The 21870-nt window shown below is 48.3% G+C and overlaps 10 protein-coding genes across 10 annotated transcripts; 4 read left to right on the top strand and 6 right to left on the bottom strand.

The window, feature by feature from the left end:
* Positions 1-1826: 1826 nt before the first annotated feature.
* BJ212DRAFT_1258361 (major facilitator superfamily domain-containing protein) lies at positions 1827-3736 on the top strand (the record flags this gene model as incomplete). The annotated part of the gene is made up of 12 exons (XM_041329932.1): positions 1827-1861; positions 1911-2222; positions 2314-2372; positions 2421-2690; positions 2767-2858; positions 2906-2932; positions 2984-3075; positions 3130-3171; positions 3224-3225; positions 3286-3454; positions 3510-3535; positions 3588-3736. Coding segments are annotated over 12 exons (1275 nt in total), but the record flags the coding sequence as incomplete, so codon positions are not given.
* A 389-nt stretch (positions 3737-4125) lies between these two features.
* Positions 4126-6142, bottom strand: BJ212DRAFT_1315209 (uncharacterized protein). The gene is made up of 11 exons (XM_041334150.1): positions 5995-6142; positions 5825-5934; positions 5764-5774; positions 5551-5708; positions 5401-5498; positions 5235-5350; positions 5149-5180; positions 5038-5095; positions 4926-4984; positions 4543-4876; positions 4126-4483 (listed from the first exon to the last, which is right to left on the bottom strand). The coding sequence occupies exons 1-11, from the start codon at positions 6031-6033 to the stop codon at positions 4437-4439; spliced, it is 1062 nt and encodes a 353-aa protein (XP_041198885.1). The 5' UTR covers positions 6034-6142; the 3' UTR covers positions 4126-4436.
* Positions 6143-6213: 71 nt separating this feature from the next.
* Positions 6214-10407, top strand: BJ212DRAFT_1315196 (glycoside hydrolase family 92 protein). Its single transcript, XM_041334149.1, has 23 exons — positions 6214-6896; positions 6943-7001; positions 7058-7132; positions 7188-7299; positions 7362-7408; positions 7455-7626; positions 7675-7839; positions 7889-8145; positions 8194-8224; positions 8276-8337; positions 8390-8489; positions 8537-8593; positions 8644-8677; positions 8729-8859; positions 8909-8976; positions 9024-9092; positions 9146-9232; positions 9290-9418; positions 9476-9484; positions 9536-9622; positions 9671-9824; positions 9872-10068; positions 10129-10407. Exons 1-23 carry the CDS (start codon positions 6674-6676, stop codon positions 10303-10305), a joined length of 2502 nt encoding a protein of 833 aa, XP_041198884.1. The 5' UTR covers positions 6214-6673; the 3' UTR covers positions 10306-10407.
* Positions 10408-13330, bottom strand: BJ212DRAFT_1315181 (uncharacterized protein). The gene is made up of 7 exons (XM_041334148.1): positions 13004-13330; positions 12523-12798; positions 12338-12472; positions 11756-12284; positions 11613-11707; positions 10667-11565; positions 10408-10609 (listed from the first exon to the last, which is right to left on the bottom strand). The coding sequence occupies exons 1-6, from the start codon at positions 13184-13186 to the stop codon at positions 10675-10677; spliced, it is 2109 nt and encodes a 702-aa protein (XP_041198883.1). The 5' UTR covers positions 13187-13330; the 3' UTR covers positions 10408-10609; positions 10667-10674.
* Positions 13331-13867: 537 nt separating this feature from the next.
* On the bottom strand, positions 13868-14228 carry BJ212DRAFT_1295028 (uncharacterized protein; the record flags this gene model as incomplete). The annotated part of the gene is made up of 2 exons (XM_041332278.1): positions 13868-13968; positions 14027-14228. The coding sequence occupies 2 exons, from the start codon at positions 14226-14228 to the stop codon at positions 13868-13870; spliced, it is 303 nt and encodes a 100-aa protein (XP_041198882.1).
* A 129-nt stretch (positions 14229-14357) lies between these two features.
* BJ212DRAFT_286781 (uncharacterized protein) lies at positions 14358-15804 on the bottom strand. The gene is made up of 8 exons (XM_041342829.1): positions 15651-15804; positions 15456-15558; positions 15348-15390; positions 15269-15281; positions 15167-15214; positions 15059-15113; positions 14855-15013; positions 14358-14800 (listed from the first exon to the last, which is right to left on the bottom strand). Exons 1-8 carry the CDS (start codon positions 15663-15665, stop codon positions 14487-14489), a joined length of 750 nt encoding a protein of 249 aa, XP_041198881.1. The 5' UTR covers positions 15666-15804; the 3' UTR covers positions 14358-14486.
* Positions 15766-18031, bottom strand: BJ212DRAFT_286890 (DEAD-domain-containing protein). The gene is made up of 6 exons (XM_041342830.1): positions 17609-18031; positions 17354-17553; positions 17180-17297; positions 16826-17127; positions 16450-16770; positions 15766-16396 (listed from the first exon to the last, which is right to left on the bottom strand). The coding sequence occupies exons 1-6, from the start codon at positions 17880-17882 to the stop codon at positions 15944-15946; spliced, it is 1668 nt and encodes a 555-aa protein (XP_041198880.1). The 5' UTR covers positions 17883-18031; the 3' UTR covers positions 15766-15943.
* Positions 18032-18557: 526 nt separating this feature from the next.
* Positions 18558-19068, top strand: BJ212DRAFT_1258739 (peptidyl-tRNA hydrolase; the record flags this gene model as incomplete). The annotated part of the gene is made up of 5 exons (XM_041329963.1): positions 18558-18626; positions 18677-18702; positions 18756-18857; positions 18919-18971; positions 19019-19068. Coding segments are annotated over 5 exons (300 nt in total), but the record flags the coding sequence as incomplete, so codon positions are not given.
* A 282-nt stretch (positions 19069-19350) lies between these two features.
* BJ212DRAFT_287221 (uncharacterized protein) lies at positions 19351-20044 on the top strand. Its single transcript, XM_041342831.1, has 3 exons — positions 19351-19545; positions 19635-19774; positions 19828-20044. Exons 1-3 carry the CDS (start codon positions 19542-19544, stop codon positions 19960-19962), a joined length of 279 nt encoding a protein of 92 aa, XP_041198878.1. The 5' UTR covers positions 19351-19541; the 3' UTR covers positions 19963-20044.
* A 512-nt stretch (positions 20045-20556) lies between these two features.
* On the bottom strand, positions 20557-21584 carry BJ212DRAFT_1443707 (NAD dependent epimerase/dehydratase; the record flags this gene model as incomplete). The annotated part of the gene is made up of 5 exons (XM_041337871.1): positions 20557-20719; positions 20773-20926; positions 20976-21404; positions 21448-21492; positions 21545-21584. The coding sequence occupies 5 exons, from the start codon at positions 21582-21584 to the stop codon at positions 20557-20559; spliced, it is 831 nt and encodes a 276-aa protein (XP_041198877.1).
* Positions 21585-21870: the final 286 nt, after the last annotated feature.

The following is a 21870-nucleotide window of genomic DNA, read 5'->3' as shown; positions in this document are numbered from 1 at the left end:
GCATGCCTGTAATGTCTTTTTGACCGGGAACGCCGAGCGAGAACGAACGAATGTAGTCCACAAACACCTATGCATGCAAATGAGACTGATATGTTTGTGCAAAGTACAGATCATGCGAACCGTACTAATTGAGTTACCTGTGAGAGTTACATTAAACTTGGAGTGTGGACACTGACTCACGAGTTTGTATTCTTCAGTAGGGTCAATTAAGTGGATCAACTAGTGCTCCGCGTGCTGATTGTAGATCCGCCAACCTCGTGTCCTACTTACTAGCTTCAAGAGCTAGCCTACTACGTCAAATTGGATATGGGCATGAAGCCGGCCAAATATGTCGCCAGTGCGAGGCAAACTTTTCCATCGGGGATGCCAGGAAGCGGTCGATTAGATCTATCGATTATATAGTAAGTGAAAAATTTCCAAGTGTAATCCATACATAATATGCAGCCAAGTAACTCAGTATGAGAACCGTAGGTCGACTCACTTCGTCAAAGTGGCAGAAACAATCTTAGTTTGCCTTTTTAGGATTCCCTTCTTTAACTTCAGCGCTGAAGAGGCGTCCGAATACTAATCATTCAGGGTCATTCGACCCTCGGTCCCTCGTCAAGTGATGCTCGCCACATCAAGACTCATGACCGATTATCCCAGAACTCCAACTTGTAAGTTCTCGTATGTAAAGTTACTCTATGTAGCAGCATAATTACTCACCGAACTCCTGCTTCTACTAGATGACGATACGTACAGCCTTGTACGGCGGTCTGACCTCCAAATTGTACTGACAACCAGCGCTCCTGCTCGGGAACTCGAAATAGCTACAGGCCCCAGGCAGTTTCTTGATACGTCGACTTGACTTTTCAACAGGAAAATCATCTGCCAGCTATGGTCACTCTGTGCGCCTCTTTTTCGGCCGGCAATCATATGGCAGAGTCTCAACTGCACATATCACGGGTACGCACTAGTTGCTTGGCCACATATGAATCTATATCATATGTTGATAGATAGAGGCATGCAAGCAGGGAATTTCAAGGAAATTGACTGCTTGAATTGAGTTACACGGTCCGATTGCGACTCCACATAGATTCGGGAGGGTTCATACGCCCATCTCCCTCCCACACGCAGAACCTCAGCACCACTTAGCGGGGCTTGAATGTACCTGTGTCTACCTCAAAGCTACTATAAAATTGCTCTCTGTGAGTGAACGTCTTTCACCGAGCATCCTCATGGATTCTCCGCAGTCGCAAGTCACTGACTCCCACCCAGAATTCATCACACTTCCTGATCGCTGTTGGTATCCATCCAATAAGCTGCCTGTCGCCCCATCATTTTTATCACATGATGCTCGCCATAGTCATTCACTTGGCGCAAACATCGTAGTCGAGACTCGAGTGTTGACAGAGTCTTCTTCGAAAACCAGCGCAACTTTCAAAAAAACTATTACGCAATTGTCCCATTCCGGTCTGGACTATCACGAAAATGCTTCCTCTCCTGAATCCTTGGCCAGAACCCCCTCGACGGCTACGTATGTGGACGTTTTCCCCACTGACGCGCAGAGTCGCAAAAACTCATTCGAAAAGGAGGCAGAGGTGTCGACACCTAGCCTTGAGTTCGAGCATTTGACTAGAAGATTATTAACTACTTATTTCATATATTTTGTCTGCGGATGGGGTGATGGAGGTTAGTCCACTGTTTAAGTTTGGAGGCTCACACTCATCGAACACTTCAGTCACTGCTACTGTCCTCCCCTGTATGTATGTTTCCGTTTTGCTCCTGGTATTTTGTTTAGCGTTATTCTATCAGCTTTTGAGAAAGACTTTGATTTGAGCTATACGACGTGCTCTTTGTTATTTACAGGCAGTACGGTCGGGTAAGCTTCTCGCCAAAACCTCTACAAAATACCGACAATTATCCACTAGGTCTCTGGTCGGCACCATCCTACTTGAACGAATAGTCAATTTTCTTGGCCAATTTTACCCGTCTTTGGATCAACACACCTATCTCCCTGCTGTTTCGTTTTTCGATCGCCTGTTCACCAAGAATGTTTTGGCAGCTCTCCCTTACGGTGTCGGACATTCACCTTCAAAAGCACGATTTTCCTCGCTCGTCCTTGGAGGTCTCCTTCATCCTCTGTTCTTTATTGTAATGGGTACCGCTCGTAATTATCCAGCGTTACTTCTGGCATATGCTATTGCCGCGTTCGCACGCTCTTTCTGGACCGGTGAGCACTTGTTTTGATCGTAATGTTTTCACTTATACGGATTATTTAGCATCATCGTGAGTGTTGCGCTATGGTATTTTCCTAATGCTAAAAAGTTACAGGAATTTTTACGTTGTGTCCACACCCAAGAAGCCCCTCGGGGTTTTACTGGGATGTTGGTGTGAGCAGTGATGTGTGTTTGTATAATGCTGCTGCTCATGTCTTTCAGGCATTGGGTCGTTTTCAGCCCCGCTTGTATGCCAAACACTCATGGCAGAGGGAATTCTCTGGAAGCATTTTTATCTTGGCTCCTTAGTTATTTCTGCAATCGCTTTGAGCTTGACCATCTTTTCTTTCCGTCCGACACGCAATGAGTTTCTGGCAGACCGCAAAGCCGCACTCGACGCCATACAAATTATGCCAAGTGCCCACATCCCTGGGAGTGACACGATGATACAACCATTCCATGAAGGGAAAGTCCGAGGTTCCTCTACCCGCCGTGTTGATTCCCATTCCCCACCCAATAGTGCGGTCGCTGTTACTGCATATCATCTGAAATACTGACCTACCCATAGCTCTCCTCCTGGCTTTGTCGATTCCATATCAATGGGCCTTTTCATTGTTCGCGTTTATTTACAGTGGTAGCGAGACCACTTTTCAAGGATTTGTGAGTGTCTATTCGGACTTGACAGAACCTTGAATGAATCCTCGCAGATTGTTACCTATCTCCTTACCAATCGGGTGTGTTTCTGTTGATCTAGTTGCTATTGTCCCATTTTGAACATGCACCAGGGATCTAGTCCGGACACCGTCGGATACGTCAGTAGCGGCTTTTGGGGAGGCATGGCCGCTGGCAGAATTTTATGGGGATATTATTGCACTGGGTCGGTCGCAGTGCATCGTCATGGCCTTGTCTAATTTACTGATGTGTTCGGCAGCTTGACCTTTACCCAACGCAAACACGTTATTCATGCATGCACGTCCGTAACTCCATTTATGACTCTCTGAAAATTACTGATCACTAGCCTTCAGAGGTTCGTCAATGAGGGCCTGCTCCTCAGATTTACAATCCTAACTTGATAACAAATACCCAGGCGTTTCCTTCCTCATGACCATCCTTATTTGGTTTGTTAACTCGACAATCGAGAACGCCCTTTCATCCGCCGTGGTGGGTTTGATGTATGGGCCTATATTCCCTGGGACATTAGGTCTTTGCAACGATGTCCTGCCGGGAGACGTACACATGGTTTCAATGGCTATTCTGTGAGTGGCCTCATCACAGTATTCCAGACATACCTGACCATGACTTTCATACCAGCACTGCCGTTGCTAGTGCAGGAAGTGGTGCGTTATTCGACTTGGGCTATACTCTTTCAGGCCAACCGAAGTGTTTAAGCCGTGCTCCCCTTCATAACCGGTATAATCTCGAACAAGGACGGCATGAGAGTCTTCTGCTACGTGACAGTCTCTCAAACTGTGGCCATGTTCGTCCTTTGGCTCTTCTTCCCCTCGTCCCCACCTGTGCGCGTTTCAAGTTCCGCATGAGCCTAGAGGAGTCATCAGGGAATGGTATAGATATTTAGATTCGGACATCAAATTTTTGGCCATAGAGTGGTGTATATCTACATAGAGTGCTTGTTACCGTGGAAGCAATTCGTGTCAACGTCATGTACCAACTCCCCTTGGATCCACATTCAATGTGATCAAAACAACAAAACAACAACAAAAAATCCACCTGGGCGTGCCGTCCATGATAAACCCTGTGATTTTCAAACATCGTTGATGTCGACGTCAGGACCGGAGACCATGACCTTGATGACCCCCTTGCCATCGGGACTCTTGCCGTTGCGAGTGATTTCAAATGCTTCACATGCCTGCGTGAATGGGAAACTATTTGGACTGTTAACACAACAATTGGATAACATTCACAACAGCTGCGCTAATATTATCGAGGCTGGTCTTCCTGCCCAAGCCTAATTTGGACTACTAGTAGGTATAGGGTTACGATTTTTACCGTGATCCAGCTTCAAGGCTGACAAGAAGTACAGGCGTCCAACAAATTTAGCAATCATCTCGTATAACATATGTAACAACAGCACTGTCAGTGGAGAATATTACAGATTAAGGTATCATAACCTTGCTTTCATAAACACGGTACACAGCATGACTGGACTGATTCATGTGTGTGCAGCAATAGATAGGAAATGTTCGCACATGCACAACCTAGCAAAACCGAAAAAGGCGTTCAGCCGTCTGTGTCGGTCGACGATCCAGTCTCGTCTCCTTCGACGTCTGGTACCATTGGTTGATGAGTAAGTAGAGACCAAGACGTGGCGTAGCATTGAACCCACCGACGAGATAGTCTTGTTCAATTCTCACAGCGGGCGGTGGTGGCGGTGGCGGTGGCAGTAGTGGTCTTGGGGGACTCGGGCGCTTCTGCTGGGCAGTCAATGCACCCCTACCTGTCCCTGTCTTACTACCCTTGGGACGCCCACGTTTTGGCGGACCTGTCCCTGCAACACTCCTCGCTGATATCGCGGACGACGTTGACGCAATGGGCGTGCCGGCAGATGATTGAGAACCTGGGGTAGAAGAGCGATCACGTTCAAGAAAAGAGGCAGTAGATGAGGAACGAAGTTTCGATGGGACTTTGGATTGGGAAGACGATAAAGGCACTTGAAGAGTCTGGATAAATTCGGGTAAGAAGGGATCGAGAGATAAAAAGGACTCGCACGTTGCTTGCAGTCGTGCCGCTGCTGTCAGGGTCTGCTTTGAGGCGAGACACCGGTGACCCTGTCAATGTGTCAGATCACGAGAAGATGATGTAAAAAACAAATCAGTTTTACCCGCTGTTTTAAGTTTCTTCGTGGGCTTTTTCGTTGGTGACGTCTGAGGTGATATGGGCTAGAACAACAGTCATTCAGATCGGGGTCAAACAGGAGTTGCGTCATCCCTACTCGTTTTCGCTTCAGATTGAAGTCTGAGTCATCTACGACAAGTTTATTAAAACACTCCCTGATCAGCAAAAAAGTGGAGACGTCACCTGCTCGCTTTCCTTTGCCCTTTGCCTTGCCTTTACCGTTCGAGTTATCATCTGAAACATTGCCATTTTCTGAACCTGGGTATGGAGACGCTGACCGGCCAGGTTCGATGGGAATCCTGAAGACGTTGTGAGTACGTTTGATCGGTAACATTGGCGTGCAGCTCACTTTGCCTTGAGATTTGTCCCGCGAGGAGCCGCACGCCTGCTTCCGGTCCCTGTCCCCATACAAGCGCTCAGGTGTGGAGCAAATCTATTGGAAGCGACCTAGAGCGATGACTTGGGTTAACGTATACAGTTCATAGAGCCCTGTACTCACTTGGCGCTTGCAGACCATGCATTCAAAGAGAATGTTGCCATCGGATTTACTTCCGTTCGGAGTATTGGTTCCAGTGCTTGAAGCCGTCTTTCCTCCGGCATCGCCGTGGAGGATAGACTGTGATTGCGGTGTTACAGTCTGTGCCTCATTTGGATGAACTAGATTTGTGGATGGAGGATAAATAGTAAATGACAGACGAAAGTGCCAACATACCCAAGCCACACCTGCCGACAGGTCAGTGGGTATTTATACTGGTAATGCACTGATGACGTACCGTGTGTGACATATGCGACAAACCGCTCTACCGCGCAGAAGCTGGTGGTGCGCCTGTAGTGCCGCATCCATTGCCAGGTCATCCAACATGGCTGAGAAGATCTTGGATGACTGGCGCATGGGTTTCTGGTTAGCGCTACCGCACTACTATCAAGCCGTCGGACAACTTACAATGGCTGATATAGCATCTTCGCGTTCTGTCTTCGACATGACTGATACGTACCAGAGATTACTACGCCTTCGAGAAGTGCTGTAGTTTGAAGGTTTGTTCGCCGTTAAACTTAGTAGACTTCGATGATGTTGTGGAAACCCCGATTCGATCAGTAGCCACGTGATTATCTCCGTACGCGACATTGTTCGCTGGCTTTAAATAGCAGAATCCGAAGTCTCATTCACAATGGAAACCCACCTGAACAATTGACTTTGGACTAATACTTCAAGGCCAGGCCGACCTTTCTCCCTGTGATCTCCCAGTGGACGCTTCTTTTCCTTCGCATCTCCACCGAGCGACAGTTTCGCGCACAGCTCGCAAAACCTGCCTGTACATTTGCAATTGACTTCATGCACCAGACTTCTTTAAACTAAGGTGTTTGCTGAGAGACACAGTCCTCTTAGAATGCTTAACGGACGCGATGTCCTTCCTGGAATTCGGTTTTCATTCGCTTTAAAGCTTAATTGCTGCACATGAAGTACGTACACCATCGTTTTCATCAATCACCCAACCTGGAACCACAAGGTCTCTTCGCTAAAAGCCTCTAGCGAAATCTGATACTAGATGTGGGAATATGTCTCGTTATAATGCCAGTCGATTTGATCAGAGTTCTCTCACTTACGCCGAGTCTTCACCATCATGGCGTGTTGGCTAGTGCTGCTCTCTGCGCTTTTTTTGCTAGCTGGTTCAAGTGCCCATCCACGCATGCGATTAGCTACCCATTCGCGTCCGAAATTAATTGTTCGCTCCCAGACAGACACAGCGACAACTTCGCCAGGAAACACAACTATCACAGACTTGGACCCTGCAAGCTACGTCAATGTATTCATCGGCACAACCAATGGAGGACATGTCTTCCCCGGTTTGCTTCTATGGTGCATCTTTGAATTCTGCTAATTTTTACATAGGTGCCACTCTTCCGCATGGAATGGTGAAAGTTGGACTCGACACTGATTCTCCAGGAAATGTAAGGTTATCCAATGTTTAGTCTTCATGACGCCTTAAGTTTCGCACATCATACAGCAAGCGGGTTATGATGCCAATATAACTTTCAATGTTACCGGCTTTTCGCAGCTGCACGATTCAGGGACTGGTGGTGTGCGCGTCCTATGTCCAGCAAAATACTGCACTTACAAGCTAATACTTCCTGAAGGGCACGTCGCTATCCAACTTTAGGCTCTGGCCCCTGCCTGAATGCGAGTCATTCTCGTCTTGCAACACGTCCATGTCTGTCAGAAAGACGTTACGGGAAGCCCTCCCTGATGGTAACCAACTACACCTACACAGTAAGCTATAGTGATTGTATGCTAAATATAACATCTTACAGGTTCTCCTGACGATGCTGGTTCACCTGGTTACTTCGCAACGAATCTTGTATGTGACGAAATACTACACTGTGCCGTCGACTTAGCCCTCGCAGTCTACTGGAGTGCAGGTGGAGTTGACTGCTTCACGTCGTACTGCACTCCACCGTTATACATTCCCGCCATCGTCACGCGAACCCCGTATTGTTGTGGACATCACCAATGACGGCCTGATCAGCAACACAGAACCCGCTGTTAACGTTAACACTACTACTGGGCGCGTCACAGGTAACATTTCTCAATATTCCCTGACATCCCACCTCACTGTCATTTTAGGAGGAGCTAGGTTTGCTTCATCGTTCGGTCCCAAAAGATACAGTGTCTACACTTGTGTAGATTTCAAAGGCGACGGGTATGACTTTGAGGCTCCCACTGAATACGGGGTTTGGCTGGAGAATGCCCCTGTGCAGAATAGCACACAGCTCATCCAATTGTACTCTGGTATCTACTTAACCCTTCCTCTTGGTATCTCAAAATGCATGGCTTGCAGGCTTCTTGTCCGAAATGGGTGCTCTGCTGACTTTCCCGCCCTCTTCGAATTCTATTCATACGACCATCCTCGCACGTGTCGGTGTTTCATTCATTTCCTCCGACCAGGCCTGCGCCAATGCCGAGTCGGAGATCCCGGACTTCGACTTTGATGAAACTGTCGCAACAGCTCGAGAAACGTGGAACGAACTCCTATCCCGAATCCAAGTCGATACTCAAGGCGTGGACAACGAAATTACTGAACTATTCTACTCATCAGTAAGTACTTGAGATGTCCCAATGTACCCCAGTTGCACGGCCCTTTAGCTTTACAGGACGCACATTTCGCCCGCTGATTGTAAGCTATGTTCCCTTTTGCGAGTACAGAATCGTTGACTCTGGTTGGTAGACACTGGCGAAAACCCCAACTGGAGTTCCACCGAGCCTTACTATGATTCCTTTTACTGCAATGTTGGTATCTTTTGGTGGCGTTAGTAGCATATTATTAACGTCTCGAGCACAGTGGGATACTTACCGTACCCTGTATCCTCTAATGTCGCTTCATGACCCGGAGGTATTCGCCCGCATCGTTCGCGGAATGATCAACATTCAACAGCATGAAGGTAGAAAACTGTACTGTGAAGTAGTGCATGCAACTCATCCATGATAGGTTGGTTGCCTGAGTGCCGCGGCGCTACTGTTCAGCAGTACATCCAAGGTGGAAGCAGTAAGTTCTTGAACCAGTTTGCATGGTTCGCATTTGAAATATGGCCACAGACGGCGACCCTATTCTCGGAGAGTTTTTTGTCAAGTTAATGAGCATAGAACCCAGTGCTCGTATATTCACTGACTGCTATCGTAGATTTTATGAACATGCTAGCGCTCTGAATGTCTCGGCTGATGATCTGTACACTGCCCTTCTTGCTGATGCGGAAGAACAGTCACCCAACTGGAATCTCCAAGGAAGACAGACAACTGTGTGGAAAGAATACAGTTAGCAAATCAATATTCATCATCTACCTTATCACGATCATCCTTCCAGACTTCATCCCTTCCGACATTTATGGCTCGGGAGGTACCGCCACCAAACAAGTTTCACGTACACTAGAGGTAGGAGCTTGTTCAACGTGCGGTCTCATTCTCACTTACTTTGATAGTATTCATTCGGTGATTTTTCCATCTCGCAAGTTGCAAAGATTCTCAACAAAACGGATGATGTAGTCAAGGTTTGCCATACTCCATGTGTGTGAAACAAGAATGTTAATTTTTGCGATTGTAGTACCAAGCCCGAGCGGGAAATTTCGTCAATGTCTGGAATGATATGGTTATACTTCCCGGGAATTCCTCGATCAAGGGCATGATGCAGGCGAGTCATTCTCACCCGTAACATTGTCAATGCAGCATAAGACTCATTGATTTCCAGCCTCGCTTCGCAGATGGGCAGTGGAATTACACCGACCCTCGTCATTGCAGCGTAAATGATCCTCTCAAATCAACCTGTTATCTCGATGCTACAAACCGCGATGGTTTCTATGAGTCATTTCCCATGGTGGTGTGTATCTTCACTGGACTCTATAAATATTTTTATCTAACAGCCTCTTGCTCTCAGTACTCTCAAGTGTGTATATCACGAATATACCTCTTACTTTCATTGACAGACCATCTCTAGTACGTTCCTCAAGACACAGCCAAGTTGATCTTGCTGCAGGGAGGCAACGAATCATTCATACACCGACTTAACTTGATCTTCGACCAGGTAAACACTTCAACTGCGAATGACGTTTGGAGACTGAATTGCATACAGAATTATTTCGATGTCACAGATGAGCCATCTCAGCAAATTCCTTTCATGTACCACTACGCCAATCGACCTGGCCTCAGTATCCAACGTTCCCGCATGGTAATTTCTGAGTCTTACAACACCACAGTCAGCGGTCTTCCGGGTAATGATGATTCCGGTAAGTCTCGCAAAAGCTTCAGTGGACGTCGTCTAATGCTTGCTCAGGTGCCATGGCCAGCTACGCTGTTTTCTACCTCGTGGGGATGTACCCACTTCCCGCAACACGCCAATTCCTTCTCGCTTCACCCTATTTCCCCAAGGTCACATTCTATAACCCGGTTTTCAATACCACGACGACGATCATTGCCAAGAATTTCAGAGGCAACCCCCAGAGTGGCATTGGCGGAACTGTCTTCGTCAAGGTTTGTCACAGCTCAATCGCGTATTTTTCACCTTTTCTTAATGAGAGCGAACTGCCGCAGAGCGTGACTATCGATGGCCAGCCATGGCATTCAAATTGTTACCTAGACTGGGATGTCTTCGTCAATGGCTCCACCGTCGAACTTGAGCTCACAAGCGATATCAATACCACTTGCGGAGAGGGATCTGACGCTCTGCCTCCCTCCCTTTCGACTGGTGGATACAGTGGATCGATTTAAAAAGAAAATTGAGACCAATTAGAAGGACCACGTTCGTATCCCGGTCCATTGTAATTGCCTTGTGAGAATGAATTTACTTCTAACTTGTTGTATGACCATGTATATAGTCTGTAGCAAGATGAAATTTCACAAGTTATTTCAGCAAACATAGGGATAAGTAGGCATACGATATTAAGATATCGAGACGCAAGTGAATTCACTCGCAAAATTCGTGATAAATTCATAAACAAGTCGTACACGCAAAGGAGTGAAAGATGGCAAGTTCGGATCCTGCATATATAAATCACGATCCGAAGTGAACAGTCTAATGAGTTCCTTAGGGTAAAAAAGCATCGATAGACACGGTAGACCTTGTCCGTACCTGACTCTTCAATCATGCGCCAATCTCGAGATGGTAAACACCGCGATGATCACGACAGCAAGTGCACCGATACTCGCAGGGAGCAACAAATCCTTCGGGATACCCATCACCAGCTGCTCCTGCGGTGGTGTGTATGCCCTTGCAGGGGGAGTCACAACAGGTTCGGGGATTGTTACAGCCTCTGCCTTCTCGACTTCCTTCTCTTCCTCCTTCGCAGCTGCATTCACCTCCGCGGCCTTTGCCTCGCTCTTCTCTGCGCCAGCCTCGATCCAGTGCTTTCCGCCCTGGATGAATAGCACAACCCGATCCGAGCCCGCCGACCGCGCGATCTTCACAGCATCCGCGATATCCGTGTCGCTCGTGATGAGCACTGTGTCCCCATCCGCATCCGTGTACAATAACGTGAAATCTTCAGGGTCGGGTCGCTCGGTGGGTGAACCTGCGAATTCGGTGAAGAACGGGTCCGTTGCAAGCTTGCCTTGCACGATTTCGCGCAACATCTCGACACTATCGTGTCGCGCCTGGAACCGATGGGTGCGCCCACTTGGCGTACGGAATTTGAAGACATACGTTCCATCGTCTATTGGCACACTGGAAGTCGCCCCTGTGATGGCTGGAATTGCACCCTTGCGCTTTCGCGAGTAGCCCTCGAGTCCAGACTCGTGTTCCTCGTCGACCACCGAGGCAGAGTCGTTCGGATGCACTTCGGAGTGGGGGGACTGCTGAAGGCGGGTGATGTTATGCGTAGAGAGGGAAACGCCGTCGGTGGGGACATGCGAACCAGAGACAACGGACTCGGTGTCGTCGTGGCCACCAATAGAGTCGAAGAAACGGCCCCACATTGGTCCGCCTTCGGCTTCCATAGATTCACCAGGATTTTCCGTGCTCATAGCATTCATCTAAGATTGAGTTAGCACAGACAAACCTACGAATAGATTTTGCCCACCTGCTCCAGAGTGGCATATGTGAGCTTCAGAACATCAACGATGGCAACTAACCGTCCGCTACTCTCGACAACAGGCAAGTTCAAATAGTGGCCATCTGGCGGCACCTTCAGCACGGGCAACACCAAAACACTAGAACACTTACCATGCATCTTCTTGAGCGCGTCATGTACGCTCATGGTAGGAGGAGCAGTGTCAGGATGAGGGGTCATCACACGGATAACGCTACATATACCCGCATCCAGACCCGCAGCGATGACCCGCAGGACAATGTCCTTGCTTGTGAAGATACCGGCGATCTTGGTGTAGGAATCACCGACACCTGGCGTATTTTCCATGACACAAACAGCAGTGACACGACGCTCCTTCATCAACTTGGCCACCTCACGGACAGTCGTTTTTGGGGTGACAGTTGCAGGTTGCGTCCGCGAGTCCATGACAGTCGTGAGATCTGGCAATGCAGTTTTCTCGCGGAGAGCGTCGACATAAGCGAGCATAGCAGCAGCCTGTGGGTTAGAAGCCATTCCTGGGCCAAGCTCGGATTGCACGCCCGCAAGAGCAGTGTAGAGTTTCTCGGATGCAGACGAGGAACGCTCGACCTTGTTCAGTGCTTCATGGAAGACCTTGGTGATGTCAAGCAATCCAACGACATTGCCTTCCTCATTACAAACAGGCTAGCATTTGTATTAATATTTGCTAATGTTCAGAGAATCAGGTAAAATCATACCAGGTGACGGAAATGACGTTGAACCATGAGCTGAAGAGCCTCGGTCGCGCTAGTGGTATCCCGGGTGACCATCGGGTTCCGGGTCATGATCTGACTGACCGGGGTGGTATGGGGGTCAAGACCATCAGCAGTAACCTGTAAACTGGTAAGGCTGATCGTCAAGTGGAGAACAGTCGACGACGTGCTCTGTATGCCAGATCCTTAGCGGTAAAAATACCGCTGAGTCCTTCTTCATCATCTACGACAAGGACACAATCCGTCCGTTTTGCTGCACATAGTTGACTGGCCTCTGCGACAGTAATACTATCAGGCACAGTGAGTGCAGGGGTAGGCTTCAGCGCAGCAACCGTGCCTTTCGCAACAGCAGGTTTTGCAGCACGTTTTCCACGACCACCCGCATGATGCGTCGTCGAGATGGTACGTTTTCGGGCAAGCTCCGATTCAATCTTCTTCCGGATGGCCTGTGAAGGAGGGTTAGCGACTGAAACGGCACGGACGGGTGTGCGGCGATGGGATATGGTGTTTGACGCGGAATGGGCACGCCCTTGGTAAAGAGGTGATGAGGAACTCATTGAAGGAGTATGTACACGTGTACAAGAAGCGTACCGACGGGTACCGTAAACAAAACCGCGCGTCCGGAAGCCGAAAAGCGGAAAGAATGCTCACCTCGTCGCGTTTGGACTGTTTTCTCCGCGTGTCAGCGACAGACGGTGAGACACCAGATAAGTTGGACATTGATGCTGATGAAGAGTATTTGGGTGCTGGTGGGACTGGAGAAGGAGCACGATCGTGATGGAGACTCTTGTTAGCGGACGGCGAGTGAGATGACGGGACAGGAATGCGAGACATGAATTGTATTGAGAAACAGTTGAACGACGTTGGCAGCAGTCGCCGTCACTGCGGATTTAGTTTCTTGCCGTTGTCGTCGACGACGTTGCTCGCGCTGCTTGAATCCGTGCCTTCCCAATCTTCCAAGAAAGCAATATTCAGACTTTGCTCATATTTGGTTACAGTGGCAGTGCAGTTATCTCAGCTGGCGCCAGCCCCGACTTACTACGTATTTTCATTCTGCGTTGGCAAATGACTGCGGCTAATATGATATTGCCTATGTGACTCTACTGTCAACGCACGACGTTCTCCGACTCATAGACGTCCATCTTGACCAGCCTTAACCAAGTAGTAAGAAATCTGTTTGAAGCTTTGTTCTTTCAAACATTCACTAGCACTCATGGATGGATCGTTCAAGGTCTATCTCAAGTATTCGTGACCAACTGGCACCAGAGTCAAGTTTCGAACAAGCGCGAAGACGGCCTGGAACACAACTAACACAGAATAAATCAATGACAGCCCGATAGCAGCTAAGGAATGCCCGAACTTTGTCAATGTAGCAGTCATCGTCGCCATAGCTGGTCCCGTCGAAATGTTCAACTTTGGTTCAGGTTGGGGCAAGGTCACTGTGGCAGTGCAGTCATAATGATGTACAGCTGGGGCCTGGGATTCTCTTCGATCACCGACGCGCTCTATGATAGGTCAGAGCCTCTTCTTCTGCAGCACCTTTGGTCCCTTTCCCTGCTGTCTGAGCGTATATAAGTAGTAGACTCCACCAACAACCAAAATTGCAGCGAAGTTTGCTGGTAAAAGTAAATCAGTTGCATGCTGAGAACATTACTGCAAGGGACCATGACCCACCAAAAACGAGCCCAAATACTCCCTGGAACAACTCCAGCACCAGAGTAGTGATGCTCTGTCCCAGCTTCAGTATACTCTCAATCGTGCTTTGAACAAGCGCAGAGACGGCTTGGAAGACGGCGAGCACAGAATACAGCAACGACATCCCAATAGCAGCCAAGGACTGGCCAAAGTTCATCAACACAGCAATAATCGTCGCCATGAGTAGCTCGTGATGGTCAAGTTACAATTAGATTGACTTTGCTGTGAACCCCTTTTTATTCACTGGAGCAGTGGTCATCGACGTCATTGGAGCCTGGCCAGAAGCATTCGAGCAATAATATCTATCTTTATACGTTAGTGCAAAAAAGATGATAGAGAGCCATTGCATATGTGCAGTAACTGAGAAATGCCTCGGCGAGCTACCACATGTCCTTTCCCAAAAACCCAACATTTCTCATCCACGTTCACATCCTCATCATTAATCCCTCCTGGCAGCAGCAGGTTCAACGACGGCACTGCCGCCCCACCTGACAACCAGCTCCCGCGCGCGCATCCACACTTGACCCACCACTGGTGGAACCGAAGGGTGGTTCGAGAGATCCGTAATACGTTTGTCCGCAAGCGTAATGGCATCACGTGTGAACTGCGAATGGAAGTAACGCTGATGGAGGAAGTTGGCGTAGACCAGCGGCATCATGAGCGAGTTGCGGAGTAAAAGGGCGCCAAAGAGAACGCGCGCGAAGATGACGAGTTCGGTGATGGCCACGATGCGCATGGCAGTGTCGTAGTTAGCTGGATTACGTGTCACTCGCAAAGTTGGTTGACAAAATGAACTTGGGATCATACCTTTGACCCAAAGGTGGAGCTTCTTCGCCAGGGGATGAGGTTGAGGTGGTCCTCCAGCCGCGAGCGGTGGACCAGGAGGCAAGAATTGAGGCATCAAGGTCGTACGAGTGAACGTCAGTGCATGGAAGAGGGAAAACACAAAGTAAGGAAGCAATGCAACTACGCTTTATTAGTACTTATACTAACTCCAACGATAAAACTCACTGGTGACCGGCCTGGAAGTCCACCAGAAGATAGCCAACAAAAAGTATTGCACGTTCTGCGTCCACCGGTTATCCTCAGGAGGTCAAAAGGGTCAATTAGATAACTTACCTCATCTGCGAGAGCCCTTCTGACATACGCCATGTTCGGCTGGGGAGACTACAGCCATGCCTTAGAAAAACACGTTGTACATGTATTACATCATGAACTCACCCCAAGCGCCTTTCTGAAACACGCAGCATCGACATCAACACGCGATCATCACGTTGGTTGGCACGCCGAAAGCACTCACTGGCAAACAATGAAATAGGACATTAGGGCGCCAAGGAAGCTAGCTGCAAGAATGGTAGGGGGGTTGGTAAGAATGAACCTTCGGGAGGTTGAGCAATGGGCTGCGCACCCTTGTACCACCAGGATGAGACGCTCTTGAACATAATCCATGCTAAAAGATAACGGAACCCTGAGAGAAGGAGTAAGAAGTGTCCACCCGCCCAGAGATAGTGCTATTGTGTTTGGATGGCGAGTGAAACAATGTAAGCAAAGTGCGACAACCCAACACCGTCAGAACAGTTTTTCACGAAATGAGAAGACTGACCTGCGTAGTTGCCATTATACTTGAGGTAGATCACTGAGTGAGTGAAAGAAGTGGTTGAAGAAGAAATTTTGAGCTGGCAGTAAATGTGTGACCGGAGATGTCAGGCTTAGGCCTGGTGTTCAATTTAGGGCAGGCGCACGCAGGTACTCCTTTACACAATGTAGGCGCTTATGGGTGCTCCCGGTTTCCGGTTCCGCAGCAACACTACTTGCACCTGCTGTGTCCCGATGGCTGCCAATGCATAAAAAAACAGTAGTAGTAGACATAATAGTGTCGTTAAGAACCCTAAAAAATCACCCGCTCCACTGCTGTCCTGACGCTTTCGCTCTCTTCCGTTCCTTTCCTTTCCGATACATCTCCTTTTCGACTGCTTTCTTGCCCAAAGTCTCGACCCGCCGTTCTTTCTCCTTCCTCCGCGGCTTGTTTCGCTGGGACTCCTCCTCCATAACCTCATCTCCGCTTTCAGCACCACCACCCAGCGGCATGTCCTCCCATTCCTCGTCATCTGCATCCACCTCATTTCTCCGCCGCTTGCTACCAGTAGTAGTAGGCTTCCCCCCACCAATATTGACATTTATGCGTGGGGGCACAGCGAACCCGAACGCCTTTCCCACCTTTGCAAGGTCCAGTGCATTAATGTCAAATATCTTCTTCAGCGAATACGATGCATATGCTTGCAGATACGACCGGAAACCATCCCTTGCCGACTGGTGTAAAAAGTAGTTTTTCTGCAGAAGCTTCTCCAGCTATATACAGATATGATCAATTCATTCATATCGCAAGGCGTATGAGCGCCTACCTGACTCTGCACATTCGCAATCCGGTCCGTGGGGAACGTAAATTCATTCAGCGGAACCTTTGCTTCCTTGAGGTACCGCAGGAAGCCAAGTTCACTCTCTAGCAGGAACATCAAGCTCTTCCCGACCTTACCAGCACGCGCCGTTCGACCCACACGGTGGATGTAGTCCCGTGGGTCGTCTGGGGGATCAAATTGGACAATCCAGTCTACCCGCGGAATATCGAGGCCGCGGGCTGCGACATCCGTACACAGTAAGATTCCAGACTCGGCATTTATGAACTCGAAGAACGTGTTTGTCCGTTTTTGTTGTTTCTGTTTACCCTGTGATGTACTGCATCAGCTTGTGATGGGGAGATATAGATGGATTAGAGCATACATGTAAATCGAGCACAGGCACGTCGATGTAATTTAATAACTCGCCGTGGTATTTGACGGAATTGCAACTCGAGAAGAACACGATGACTTTCTTCTTCGAGTTCTTTCTGAGGAAAGTGAAGAGAAGGAGGAAACGGCGATCAGAGGGACAAACAACATATCCTTGTGAAAGTGTTGAGACGGTGCTTGTTGCCTCTTCTTTGTCGACATCAACGTGCAGAGGCCCGGGACGAAGGGATATCCGCGCAAGGTCTTGAACTTTTGTAGTTTGAGTGGCTGAGAAGAGCATGGACTGTCGGTCATCTATGCTGCAATTCAGCTCCTTGCAAAGGGGTAGAGTGTTAAAAGACCGAACCATTTGGAAGAATTTTTATTATCTTTTTCATTTCCTCCTCGAAACCGATTTCCAGTATTCGATCTGCCTCGTCTATCACCAAGGCTTTAAGATTTCGGAAAACGAACCCTTTTGTGTTCTACAGAAACAAAGTTAATACACCAGTGTGATGTCTGCGAGGTTTTGAGGACGTACCTCGAGGTGATCCAGCAGCCGACCAGGGGTCGCAACAATCAAATTAACACCTTTCTCCAACTTCTCCGCCTCGGCCCTCCTATTTGCGCCGCCGATAACAATACCAAAGGTCTGTGAATGATGCGCCATGAGATCTTTTGCGACCCCGAATATTTGCAGCGCCAGTTCTCGTGTGGGAGAAACGATAATAATTCCAGTACCTATCACAAACGATTATTCAGCTCCTTCATAGGATAAAGTGAACGCGAAGCATACCATTCCTAGGTTTGAACTTCATCCTATGCAGGAGCTCAATCGCAGGTATGAGGAATGCAAGTGTCTTTCCTGATCCTGTACGTGCAGCGCCTAGGACATCTTTTCCTGCGAGGAGAGGGGGTATAGCTTTGGCTTGTACGGGGGTCATTGTGGTGAAGCCCATATCTGCGAGGGCTTTGTTTGTTGGCTCTGAGAGCTCAAGTGACGAGAACGGTTCGCGGCCAGAGACATCTTGCTGAGGGTCCGCAGATGGTGCGGTAGAGTCCCCTGCCATAGCTATGATTCGCTAATATCAGTGAATATATGTTCAAAAGTTTGAGTATGATAGATTTGTTGGATCGACAAAGAGGAAGAGACCTATAACTTGCAAGCGACGAATCGTTATGTGCAGTCGATCAAAGATTTCAAAAAAGCTACTCTCGGCAAACTCCGACTACCCTTATATCAATGTCTCCGTCAGGTAAGTAATTGGGCACAAGACATTGGAACATCTCGACTTAGCGCATCATTATACAGCACTATCACATGTGGTGGTCGCAGGAGCTGCCCTGGGGTTGGGCTACTATCTTGGGTCACGAATAGGCCCTCAGGACGCTGCTGTACCTGCCACTCAACCTATACCACCGTCGGAGCCAAAGGATAAAGAACCACCCAAGGCCGAACCAGAGGTAGATAGTGAAGAAGAAGATGATGCGCTTGCAGATGGAGATCTTGGTGCGGTCAAGGCAGGATTCATGCAACCTTGCAAATTGGTATGAGCTAGCATTTAACCGAAACTTCACTTGCTGACTTCGACCTCCGAAGGTCTTAGTCGTGCGAACAGACCTCAAGATGACCACTGGGAAAATAGCTGCACAGTAAGTACTACACGTCTGTTCTCAGGTCAATTGAGAATGACTATTTAGGTGTGGGTAAGTACTTATGATGTGACGGGGGGCAGACTATATTGAATGGTGCGACGACTTCCAGACACGCAACACTAGCATGCTACAAGGCATTATCGAGGACAAACCCTGCGGTATGCTTCAACTGCTTATTCTTCCAATCTGGTCATTGAGCTGTCTATAGCTCGTACAACATTGGGAGAGGACTGGGTATGTGCTGAAAAAACTCATTTGCCTTTCACTCGTTGAACACCGCGACCCAGCCAAGCTAAAATTGCTCTCAAATCCTCGTCAGAGGACGAGCTACTCGAACTCGAAGCAGTTGCTAAGAGCCTCAATCTCTGCGCTCGATCAATACTAGACGCGTAAGTATTCCTTTCGAACATACATCACCATGCGTTCCGCTGATCCTTTCTCTCAATGTAGTGGTCGTACACAGATCGCGGCAGGTTCCCGCACTGTTCTTGGTATTGGTCCTGGTAGGGCAAGTCGCTTGTCATGGTAATCAGACTGAGATTCTTTGCAGCACCCGTAGATCTCATCAATCAGGTGACAGGCCACCTGAAGCTCTTGTAGTTCCGGTGGGCTTCTTATCTACATGCTGTGCAAGATGACGATGCCAATTGTACATCTGCGTCATCCAGTCAGCCATTTTAATGCGAGGATAGTGCAGTGTGATTGGTACAAATGAGTAGTTCGTGTGCATGCCGTCTATGCTTCGTAAGTCTAGGTTGTGCATCTAGGTTGTGGAGGCTTCCTTCCCCCTTCTTACCGCTCATAGTACGGCACCGCTCGTTCCCATCCCGCTGTTTCGAAGGCGTCTCTGAAATGGCCAGTCTGCGTCTATTTTTAGTGCAGCAAGGGACTTCTCGGTTCACATTTGGGACCTCAAGACCAATCAGCCAGTTGGAGACTCACTCTTGCATGTCAATGAACTCTCGACTGTTGACATATCCCCTGATAGAAAGTACATTGCAAGTGCTGGAGAAGACACGAAAGTCTACATATGGAGCATGGGGGTGGTGCTCAAATAGCAGGGTGTTGATTATATGGGTATGTCTATGTTGTCAGTGTCTTCTTCTAAGTAGATTTGGTTGTCAACACGTGCTTCCCTTTCGCGCTGTCTCTCACTTCTTTACCAGGGACGTGCAGCCTGACCAGGAGATGCGCGTCAGTCTGTTGTGAACAACCTTATACTTTGCTTATTCGTCTTGTATTCGTTCAATTTTTGATGCCCATGGTCTCCAAGCAGCAGCCCAATAACAGAGGCTTGGCAAGATATGTCCGTATGGTTTTCGTTCCTGGGTTCGTCAAGCTATTCTTACACTAATGTAGGGTGATGACTTCTGGGGTATCAATACAAACTACACACATCATACAGCTCTTCCTGTGAGCTCATCATTTCCCCTTCATTGGCACAGTTCGCCAGGTTCCCTGCGTTTCACCATTCCATCTGCAAATGCATCATAATCAATCTTGCCACGTAAGTCCCAGCGTTGGAATTTCAGCCTGTTTCTTGTGGGACCATCCCGACACACTATTGATGTAACTCCTGCTCGCGAAGAAGATGTAAGTGACAACTCGCCATTGCTTCTATTTAATGTCATTGAAGTCGATACGTTTGCAGAGATACATCATTGCCCCTCCCACCGAGCCAGAAGTGGCTGCAGCTATGCAACGTACGGGTGGCAATGAGGCTGACAGTTCAATGCAACAAGATCATCCTGCACCTGGAATGCAAGCACGATCAACAGAAATACAAGGCTCAAGTGGTGGTACGGGTTAATTTTCTTGTGAAGTTAGGTGCTGCGTATTATTCTTTAGTTGTGGTCGTCCCAGATCGCATCAGTTGCGAGGCTTTTTTTATATACCTCACAGTGGGATCCGTTTGGGTCATAGACCCTATGTTGGCTATACAGTACACATCTGGTTTGCCCAACGACGAAGAGCATAAAGTCGCAAGCAACCCCGTCGAGGCTATCACAAGTCAGTAATAGGCACCAGAATTCAAGCATTTCTATACATATTACAGATTCGGACAAGGCACCCATGAAAAAGCCTGGCTTAAGATCCCTGCAAATCCTCTGGTCTATTTAGCAATATTCCCTGCATTCCACCTTCAATCATCACGACTTGACCAGTGACATGACCGGAGAAAGTGGATGATGTAAGGACCACAATCTGTGTTGCGACGTCGATCGGCATGGCCACCTTCTTAAGCGGAGTCCTGTGGTGGCACGAAAATCAACGTGGATCATGGTTCATGATGGTATCACCAACGTAGCCAAATCACGACACACTATTTGAAAATCATTCAAGGCTTCTTCAGCCATGAGTGTCTTGACCCAGCCAGGCGCAATACAGTTGACTCTGCCTTTGGGGGCTATCTTCACGATTTCATTCTTGAGAGTAAAGTTCAAACCGTACATCATTGCTATAACATGATGAGTCTATGTGAAACTGCGGGCAGAGTCGTTACTGACCGCTCTTCGTCGCAGCGTAGTCCCCACGATTGGGTTCGCCAAACTTCCCAGAGGTACTTCCAATAAGCACAATCGCCGCCTTCTCCTTGATAGTAGAAGGTGCACATTCAAGGTGCTTCAAATACTCTCTGCACACCAGGAATAATGACGTCAAGTTCGTAGTCATGGTGGTGTTCCATTGGTCCAGCGTCATCCTTGCGATTGGAACTTCTGAAATTGGAAATATAGCGTGGTTGACGATCACCACTTGTACGGAGCCGTGAGGCATAGCAGCCAACGACTCGAACATAGCCACCACGGCCTCCTCTTGAGACAGATTCGCCTGGACATGTTGAAGATTGGTGTTCGATGCCAGAAGCTCCTGAATCGGACCAAATTTGGAGTTATAATGTGCGGTCGCTTTCGCGCCGGCGGCCCAATGCTGGATGTCTGAGTCAACTCAATAGCCATCACTTGAGAGCAAATTGCTTACCACAAAACAATTTCACTGTCTCTAGCCCGATGCCACCACTTGCCCCTGCTCGAGTACCGTCAAGTCAGCAGTGCAATAGGATAACGTAGAATACAACCTGTAACAACGACATGCACTCCTTGCAATCCAGGATCCATGACGTGCTGTAGTGGTCAGTGATGCTGAACGTTAACCAAATGATAACACATGATATATCGATTCAGTAGTCAATTGAAATATCGAGGCGTGAAAAAATTCAATAGTACTCATGTATCTAGCTGGTGCCATTGGACAGGCGACCATCCATTATGAATAGCGTGTGGGCATTGGGCGCTTCAATCGTGTACGTCGCTGACATAAGCATTATCCCGATTACCGGTCGGTCACTCTATTCCTTTTGAAGGCAGGCCCTAGCCTCTGACCATTAGTTTCAGTTTCAGTTTC

This window comes from Suillus subaureus (genome assembly GCF_016647635.1).
Source record: "Suillus subaureus strain MN1 chromosome Unknown BJ212scaffold_2, whole genome shotgun sequence".
In the NCBI taxonomy this organism is placed as follows: Eukaryota; Fungi; Basidiomycota; class Agaricomycetes; order Boletales; family Suillaceae; genus Suillus; species Suillus subaureus.
Note: the sequence above shows the minus strand (reverse complement) of the source record. Positions and strands in the feature narration are given on the sequence as shown.

Coding starts and splice junctions, on each gene's coding strand:
- BJ212DRAFT_1315209 (XM_041334150.1), bottom strand. CDS start 6,033: ATGTCGAAGACAGAACGCGAAGATGCTATATCAGCCATT. Junction 5,935..5,994: donor AAGATGCTATATCAGCCATT/GTAAGTTGTCCG, acceptor CCCATGCGCCAG/TCATCCAAGATCTTCTCAGC. Junction 5,499..5,550: donor GCATGGTCTGCAAGCGCCAA/GTGAGTACAGGG, acceptor TCATCGCTCTAG/GTCGCTTCCAATAGATTTGC.
- BJ212DRAFT_1315196 (XM_041334149.1), top strand. CDS start 6,674: ATGGCGTGTTGGCTAGTGCTGCTCTCTGCGCTTTTTTTGCTAGCTGGT. Junction 6,897..6,942: donor TGGAGGACATGTCTTCCCCG/GTTTGCTTCTAT, acceptor ATTTTTACATAG/GTGCCACTCTTCCGCATGGA. Junction 9,093..9,145: donor AAACGGATGATGTAGTCAAG/GTTTGCCATACT, acceptor TTGCGATTGTAG/TACCAAGCCCGAGCGGGAAA.
- BJ212DRAFT_1315181 (XM_041334148.1), bottom strand. CDS start 13,186: ATGTCTCGCATTCCTGTCCCGTCATCTCACTCGCCGTCCGCTAACAAG. Junction 12,473..12,522: donor CTAAGGATCTGGCATACAGA/GCACGTCGTCGA, acceptor ACCAGTTTACAG/GTTACTGCTGATGGTCTTGA. Junction 11,708..11,755: donor CGCGCTCAAGAAGATGCATG/GTAAGTGTTCTA, acceptor AGGTGCCGCCAG/ATGGCCACTATTTGAACTTG.
- BJ212DRAFT_286781 (XM_041342829.1), bottom strand. Junction 15,014..15,058: donor GACTTCCAGGCCGGTCACCA/GTGAGTTTTATC, acceptor AATAAAGCGTAG/TTGCATTGCTTCCTTACTTT. Junction 14,801..14,854: donor GCTCCACCTTTGGGTCAAAG/GTATGATCCCAA, acceptor CACGTAATCCAG/CTAACTACGACACTGCCATG.
- BJ212DRAFT_286890 (XM_041342830.1), bottom strand. CDS start 17,882: ATGGCAGGGGACTCTACCGCACCATCTGCGGACCCTCAGCAAGATGTC. Junction 17,298..17,353: donor GGCTGCTGGATCACCTCGAG/GTACGTCCTCAA, acceptor TTGTTTCTGTAG/AACACAAAAGGGTTCGTTTT. Junction 16,397..16,449: donor TTGCGAATGTGCAGAGTCAG/GTAGGCGCTCAT, acceptor ATCTGTATATAG/CTGGAGAAGCTTCTGCAGAA.
- BJ212DRAFT_287221 (XM_041342831.1), top strand. Junction 19,775..19,827: donor ACAGAGGCTTGGCAAGATAT/GTCCGTATGGTT, acceptor ACACTAATGTAG/GGTGATGACTTCTGGGGTAT.